The sequence below is a fragment of the Zingiber officinale genome, chromosome 6B (assembly GCF_018446385.1).
Source record: "Zingiber officinale cultivar Zhangliang chromosome 6B, Zo_v1.1, whole genome shotgun sequence".
In the NCBI taxonomy this organism is placed as follows: domain Eukaryota; kingdom Viridiplantae; phylum Streptophyta; class Magnoliopsida; order Zingiberales; family Zingiberaceae; genus Zingiber; species Zingiber officinale.
In genome coordinates this window covers 56,866,342-56,874,838 of record NC_055996.1, presented here as the reverse complement: position 1 = coordinate 56,874,838, position 8,497 = coordinate 56,866,342, and the positions used below count along the sequence as shown (strand labels likewise).

At 40.0% G+C, this 8,497-nt stretch overlaps 2 protein-coding genes across 2 annotated transcripts; one reads left to right on the top strand and one right to left on the bottom strand.

Moving 5' to 3' along the window:
• The first annotated feature begins 2,396 nt into the window (after window positions 1-2,396).
• Window positions 2,397-3,912, top strand: LOC121990203 (chalcone isomerase-like protein 1). Its single transcript, XM_042544396.1, has 4 exons — window positions 2,397-2,653; window positions 2,745-2,988; window positions 3,074-3,165; window positions 3,675-3,912. Exons 1-4 carry the CDS (start codon window positions 2,398-2,400, stop codon window positions 3,812-3,814), a joined length of 732 nt encoding a protein of 243 aa, XP_042400330.1. The 5' UTR covers window position 2,397; the 3' UTR covers window positions 3,815-3,912.
• A 2,421-nt stretch (window positions 3,913-6,333) lies between these two features.
• On the bottom strand, window positions 6,334-8,110 carry LOC121992470. The gene has a single exon (XM_042546881.1). The coding sequence runs from the start codon at window positions 7,946-7,948 to the stop codon at window positions 6,491-6,493; it is 1,458 nt and encodes a 485-aa protein (XP_042402815.1). The 5' UTR covers window positions 7,949-8,110; the 3' UTR covers window positions 6,334-6,490.
• Between the last annotated feature and the right edge of the window lie 387 nt (window positions 8,111-8,497).

Here is an 8,497-nt window from a genome sequence, read left to right as displayed (position 1 = left end):
TTCGCAAGCAATTTGGAGCTCGATTCGGTAAAAAACTTGTTCGAGTTCGTTCGTTTATATTATCGAGTCAAGTTCGAGCTCGAAAGTTTTATCGAGCCGAGCTCGAGCTTAAGGACATTCGGCTCGTGAGCTCGCGAACATGTTCGTTTATAGTCTCGCGAGCTCAAGCTCGGCTCGTTTAAAGGGTTCGAGCTCGGCTCGTTTAAAGGGCTAAAGCTCGGCTCGTTTAAAGGGCTCAAGAACATGTTCGTTTATAGTCTCATGAACTCGAGTTCAAGCTCAACTTGATTAAAGGGCTAGCGAACATGTTCAATGATGTGCTGAGTTTATATTATTTTAGTTGTTAGGTTTATTGAATATTTATTCAAATGAGTTTTCAAACTCGCTTAACAAGCATGCAAAATGAGCTCTAAAACGAGCCAAAAAATGAGCTCTAAAATAAGCTCGAGCTCGCTTAATAAGTTAGGCTTGTTAACTAGGATAATCGAGCTAATAACGAGCTAAGCTCAAACTATTCGCGAGCTTGGTAATTCCAAAATGAGTAGAGCTCAAGTCTTGTGATAAAAGCTCGATTCGAGCTCGAGCCCGAATATAACTTAAACAAGTCGAACTCTAGCCTAATACTGTTCGGCTCAGTTCAGCTCGTTTACATCCCTAGAGACAAGACTTGATAACACTCAAGTTGTCTTGACCTTTTTCATTTGAAGTGAAACGGTTTGCAAGTTGTTTCAGGAAAGTTTTAACATCCTCAGCTTTAGTTATGGAACCCTTAATTGGTTCTAGAATTGATAACTTCACGATGTTTAGACTCGTGCGATTAGATATCTATCACTTTTCAAATTCAACCCTCTAGCACTAGTCAGGAATATAGAATGATCATGATTCAATGCATAGTACAAATCTATGCAGTCTAAGACAATGACGATGTACTCCTTCCATTGGGCAAAAATTTGATCAAGTGTAGGAATGTGATTAATATTAGCAGTTACTGATTGCACTGGATTAGAAGAGAAAAAACAGTGCTCACAATTAATGCCAAGAAAATATATATAGAGAGAGAAATTTTAGCTTGAACATCCTTGCCCCGCACGCTCATGGGCGCCATCCATGGTTCAAGTGCCCTGATTCTCAAAAAATGAATCGGGGTGCTCGGAAGTGCTTCCGAGCGTCCGGACTTGTGAAGGTCACCCATAAGTGTGCAGAATAAGAGTGTGCAAGGTATCATCTCTCTCTCTGAATTATGCAATATAAAATATGCATATAAATGAGCCCTTAATGAGATATCAAATACAACATTACATTCCGTATTTAGACTAAAATGTAATTTGATAGAGGTATTCTCTATCTATAGTTCAAATCTTAATTAACCATATAACATGTCTTCCTTTAGACCGACATATTATGTGCATAATCAACACTTTACATGAGTTATATGTTTGGGACCATAGCTCACAATAACCTTAATCAGCATGTAATGTTTTTTTCTGGCATGACATATTATGTGCATAGTTATGAGCTTCCCTTAAACATATATCTGGTATAAAATTAATTTTTCTTTGAGCGAATTATGCTCTAATATTAATTAACATATATACATTTATCGATATAAAATACACTAAATCTACCTAATAATATTTTACTTTAGTGATAGTATTAGTTCAATTTAGTAATATGTGTGTAAATAGACTCATGATCCCTAAGAGATCTAATCGAACAGAAAAAATCGATTGATAAAACTTCTTTGTATAGGTTTGACCATGCAGTCAATTGCGGTTCAATGGCAATCAATATTTATGTATATGTTTTACTATTTTTGTCTCCTCCCACCATATCTTTCATTCAAATATTTCAGCCATCAGAGTTTCATAAAGCCTGCAGTTTTTATCATCAATTTCGGAAATCTATCTTAGTGGTGATATGTAAAATATATATATAATTTAAGCTTGAGTCCTAAAATTGTCTTGATTGCTCACCCCCTCTTCATGAGCACTACCTTCCATCGTTCATGAACTCGAGCTCCTAATGTGAACTCTGGCCGTGAGCTTGCGAGTTTGTCAATCATCTTGCCATGAGTTCACAGCTTATTTGTGAGCCCATTGGTCGCATAGCCACAATCTTGCAACCTATTCGCGAGCCTACCATGAACTTGCAGCCTCCTCTTGAACCCGTTAACTTTTCATCCCAAACTCCGGCAATAGTAAACTGAGCCATAAGGATACTTTTCAAACTCTCCCATCATTCTCCCAACCAGAAACTTAAATTTGATATGTCCATGCGCATTCAATGAGTCAACAGACTAGGCATATCCCAACCATAATCAGTTAACCTTTTCCAATCAATTAAACTCCTCCCCACTCCCCATCCGAACACTACCTCCTTATAAATTAATTCATCTGCATGCCTTTCCTCACTACTCCCGCAACAATGGAAGCTGAGCTGGTTCAAGAAGAAACCAGAGAGGAGAATGAGCAGAAAACGGCAAGAGATGAGGCTGCAACAAAGCTAACAATGGAGAAGGAGAAGGATGATATGGAAGTGGAGCCCAAAACTGGTGTCCCATTCCCTGTCAAGCTGCCTAATGGCATGCAGCTGCAAGCCAGTGGGTTGAGGAGAAAGAAGATTCTGGGATTTGGATTAAACATCTATGCCTTCGGTGATATTAAATGCATTTTTATGACAATTTGTCTTGAGAACTTTGGCTTCATGTGAAGTGACTGGAACTTTTTTTTTTGTTATTATTGCAGGAATTTATGGTGACATTGCAGGGTTGAAGCAACTGCTAAGGCCCAAACATGGGGAGGCGACAGAGATGGCCACAAAGGAAATATATGAATCAGTGATCAACAGTGATGTTGGCATGGTTGTGAGGCTGGTGATAGTGTTTGGGGGCCTCACCATGAGCCTTGTGAGGAAGAACTTTGATGAAGGACTTGGAGCATCACTAAAGAAGCTCACCAGCGATCGAACCGATGAGGAACTAATAACTATGTATGAGGATGTTTGTATTCGAAGTCGAGTAACATAGACAGTTATCTATTTCTAGAACTACTTATCATAAACAGTTTTGTTACAGGGTTCTGGGAGCTGCAAAGGATAGCATGAAGTTGCCTGCTGGAACAGTCATCGAAATCACTAGGTTCCCTGATTATGTGCTGCACACAAAAGGTCCAGTCATCCTGTACACTTGAGGCATCTGACTTGGTTGATACTCAACATAATTTGATTGGCATGCCCATCCCGACCTACAAAGTTGACTCGAACAACACGTTTCTCTTGATTGACACACCTGTCTTTATTGATTTGCTCAATCTTAACTTAGTTTCTTATCCAACTAGCTCAATTGACCCAGCTATTTCTTTGCTTGATTTGATCAATTTACTTCATTAATTTATTTTCTTTATTCCTATTTTAATTATCAAATGATGACTTATTAAATACTATTATATTATATTTGAATAAAGATGGAGGGAGACCTTCTATCTCTTGAACAACTAGAACCAAAATAAGTAATTTCACTCAAATTATTTATGCATCCAAGTATTGAAATAAATCATCAAAAAGAATGAATTATTCTATTTCACTCTCCCAAATCCAACTAATCCCTTCTAGTTGACTGTATTGATTAATAATTGCTTCCTTTTTTAAAATGTGTGGGTTTTGTTCATTTGATGCAGTGGCAGATGAGTTGGTGAGCAAGGTGAAGAATGAATTGTTGTGCAGGGCATTCTTTCACATGTACTTAGGAGATGATGCATTTGATAAAGAGGCCAAGGAAAAATTTGGAGCATCCCTTCTCTCTCTTTTGAGACCATAATGTTATATATATATATATATGAAAATTACTGGATCTATTAACGGAGTTGGAGATTTGCATTGAGGATAAATAATTTTAATGGGCAAAATATCTCTTAATTTACTTGTCTATATATAACCAACCGTGTACCAGCGATACTACTGGGCCCACCTGGAGGAGCATTATCATATTTTGCTCCAATATATGTATTTTGAGATTGTTGTTGATAATAATGATCCACTCAATTATAAATAAGATAATATTTAAAATTATTTCCGGGTGCGCTGACATGATTTTTAATTATATACTAGCGATCATACACACACGTTACATGAGCTAGGTCCCTTATACCATGTGAGTCAATGCAGTGACAGATATGAGGAAAGAAAATTTGGCGTATAAAAAATAATTTTAATTTTTAAATATTGCCCTACTTATTTCTTTTAATGGAACAAGACTCAAATATTTTTATAATGTTATACACCTCTAAGGGTACTTACAAAAAATTAAGGTGGAGCAACTACTCCGCCAAAGCTATACGTGGCTCTGCCCCTAGTTGCATATGTAATATAATATAGGAACATGTGCAGATAACAAACTCTCCTTCGTAAAAAAAATAACTTAATTTTTTATATCATATATTAAACTTATAAAAACTAATACTACACTTAACTTAATCTTAGTCAAAAGACCACTCATAAATTGGGTAAGGATGAATCAAACCCAAGCTACAATAATACAATACTAGGGTGACTCTCAAGAATCCCAGCAGTAAGCTACTGTAACATACTCCCTCATATAAAAAAATTATTTTAATATCATACTTGATCTTAGTCAAAAAGTCAAAAAAAAATATGAAAAAAATTCTCAATAATACACCGAGCTGAATCTCGAACTCCAGATCTCGGATTGATTAATAAAAAAAATTCTCAATAATACGCCGCAGCTGAATATCAAGCTCTAGATCACTAATTAATTAATGAAAAAAATTCCAATAATACACCGCAACAGATCCAATGCATTTATGAAAATTATTAATAAACCTTGAAATTATTTTCGATGTGAAAAGAAAAAAAAAAGATATTAATATAACTTCATTTTGGGTTTCACTAAAATTAATTAGTAGAGGGACATATTCTTAATAAAATAATAAGATATTTATATTTATTTAAAAAAAATCAGGAGAAAGATATAATTTTAAAATCACAAAAAATTATAAAAAGATCACAATTATCATAAAAAATCCATTTTTTGTGTTATTTTTCCTTTGAATAGACCCTTATAATTTTGTTTTCTACAAAAGATACAAATTACAAAGAAAACAAAAAAAAACACTACGGGCAAATATTTAATATATATATATATATATATATGTGTGTGTGTGTGTGTGAAAAAATTTCTACCTTTTTTTGTGGAGAAAAGAAAATTATTTTATTGGAAGAAAAGAATGCAGAAAGATAACTCAATTTCTATTCAAAAGTCATTAAAAGAGTTAAAATTTAAACTCCACTGCAAGTGAGGCTTGACAAAGGCAATAGACGAAAACTAACAAAAAAAAAAGAAAGAGTATCGTCAAGAAAAACATTCTGCTTAGTAAAAGATGAAATAAAAGAGAAATCGAAGTTCGACAATTGCAAGATTTAAGAGACGAGAAGGGAGATATTGGGAAAATTTTCTACTTGTTTGATATGACATAAATTAGATAAAAGTTTCAACAAACATTAGCAATAGAGGTTAGACACAAATACGAGTTCACAATATGAAGCATTGCAACTATCAGAAACAAAAGAACTCCTAAAAGAACAATGCCAAGCGGTTTTGCAGATCCATTTCGAATGTGGGCAACGAACTTAAATATGGAAGATGAAACTTCTTCCAAATCACAGATAAACTTGGCTGAAATTTCACATGGTTTTTCTTTTTACAAGGTTTTAAGTATATCTCCATTGATATAATGTTGTCGAAGTGGGCCAAGATTAACTCAACTTAGTATCAAAAAATCTCTGTTCATATTGTCTTTAAATGATAATTACCAATATTAAAAAATCTCTGTTCATATCAACATATGAATTGGGACTTAAGGAATTGTGTGACATTCAACCAAACAAAAGTGATATTAAAGAATAAGTCAATTGTCTTAATCCACAGCTCTCCCTTATTCCTTCTCACCATATACTCTTGCACCATGCTTCTAATTGCACTCCATTATCATTACTATTCTTGATCCAAATTAACTCCAACTAATGCTTTCAAGATCATGCTCTCTTCATGATCCAAGAAACATTACGATTTGAGTTTCCAAAGTCAATTTCAAGCAGACTATGTTCATCGCCAACAGAGCAAAATTGCTCCTTTTTTTCCCTTCAAAGAAAAAGAAGGTTGGAAACTCTTTGGCTATGTCTATCAGATAATCTGAACGACTACTTCAATTTACGTAAGGTAGAATTCTTTCTTGTAAGCCACACTTATAATATCTTTAAAGAGAATCAAGGTTCCTAGACAAGAAAGATAATTGTTTCTAACTCTTTAATAACATAGTATGGTAATTGAAGTGGTGATATGTAATATATTCATAGAAATCAAGTTCATTGTATGAAGCTGAGATTTTTATTTACAGAATAGACAACTCTAGGAAAGATAAATTAGGATCTTTTTAAGCTTGAATAGTGTACCTTGTTGAGGTTGAAATTTGCAAGATCAAGCAATTTTAATGGCCTTTCGAGATACCCAAGCTCTAGCTGCTTCAGTCAGCTTGTCCTCCTCGATTATCAATTGACACAGTCGGCTGGCGTTGGTTGCAAATTTCTCAATAGCTTCGTTTCCAATGGCTGGGCATCGAGAAATGTCTAGCAACTGCACTTGCTTGCCAAGGTGCTTGAGCAAGAAATTCAAGGAATCGCCGGTTAGTGCTCTGCAACCTTTGAGTCTGATCTCCACTAGATTCCGGCAGGAAGCCAGCATTGATCCCACCTCCTTATCTGTCAGCGTCTCGTTGTGCGACAAGTCAAGCCTCCGGAGTCGCTGCATGCTCTGGCTGAGGAAGGTGAGCAGACCGGACTCCCTCTCCACCACGTCACAGTTCACCAGGGCGAGTTCTTCAATTGCCGCGCCGGCAGGAGACAGGGCGAGGGAGCGGAGCCCGTCTCCGGTTACCAGGCAGCAGCTGTGGAGGCGGAGAGAGGAGAGCCAGTGGCGGCGGAGGCGGTCGGAATTGTAGCCGTTCTCAACCGCGATGGCGAAGAGATGGTCGTTGTGAAGGTCTAGAGGGAGGCGGAGGTCGAGGGTGTGGAGTGCAGCGCCGCGGCGTTGGATGAAGTGGTGGAGGGCATCGCGGCTGCCGCCATCGTAGAGGAGTAGAGAGGTGAGGTCGCGACATCGGTCGGCGGCCAGGAGAAGGATGCGGTCGGCGATTGAGCGGCAGGTGCGGAGCTCTAGGCCGAGGAGGCCGGGGAGGCAGAGGGGGAAGGCGAGGGAGGAGGCGCATTCGCCGGTTCCTTCACAAGCACGTAACTGCAGCCACCGGAGGTTGCCACAGCGGCGCCAAAGCCAGGAGACCCCGCGATCTGTGGCGTAGATGCCAGACAACGACAAACTCTCCATCGGCAGCATGACGATAGGGTTTTTGCCGCCGCTGTCATCATTATCGGGAAAGGGTTCTTGGGTAAGGCGGCGTTTGGGGCGGGAGCGGACCAGGGAGAAACGCTTGAGAAAGGGGAGGGAGGAGAGCCAGCAGAAGGATAGGGGAAAGAGGGAGGCGATCTGGAGGGAGGTGAGGGAGGCGAAGGCGGTGGCGCTGGATTGAAGCGCGGAAGGGGAAACCGGAGCGGCAGGGATGAATCTTAATCGGGTGAGGCGGCGGGAGCAAGCGGCGGAAGCAATAGCGAACAATAGGTCATCGGCGCCGCCTTCCGCCTCTTCTTCCTCCTTGCGATTGGAGACGACGGTGAGCTCGGAGAGGAAAGAGTAGTGGGCGAGGATCGAGGAGAGCGATGGCGAATTAGGGAGATTCGGGGGGACGGAGAGAGAGAGGGAGGTGGTAGAGGAGCGGAGGAGGAAGAGCCACCGCTTGGAGACGAGGGAGACGGAGGCCGCGTCGGCGGACGGCAGTCGCCGGAGAATCTCCTGCACTAATTCATCGCAGAGCACCGCATCCATCGCCGTCTCCGCTTTCCGCCCTCTTTCTCTGCGGGCTCCCCCACCCCGGGCCGCTTTTCTACGCGGAAGGCCAGCAGAGGGCAACGCGATGGGGGGGCGTCCCCACCACGACCGCTATGCGGTCCACAAGCGCCGCTGCCTGCGCCTCGCGCTGGACTTATGCGCTTGCCGATAATCCCACGTCGCGTGCGTTGTCAGCTACCCGAACTCCGGTTTCTACGATATGATTGGGCAGTCAAAGGTGGGACGCAGAGGGAGTTCCGCTTGGTAGGATCGAACAGCGTCCACAATGTAGGTTTTTTCAGCTCCTTCATTTTTCTCTTTGTTACGTGTCAAAAATTAAAAAACTGAGTTCGAAATATCAAAATCAGCTTCATGTCTGACTCCATTTTTTGATGGGGCCAAACAAAGAGTTAAAAATCCACCTACCGTTGTACAATGCTGTCCAGCGTCCACACACCATTTAATAACCGCTAGCATTAGAAAAAATAAAAATGTCAGAAGGTGCATCTGTGGCGGTAATTGAACGGTGTGCAGCAGCGTCTACAG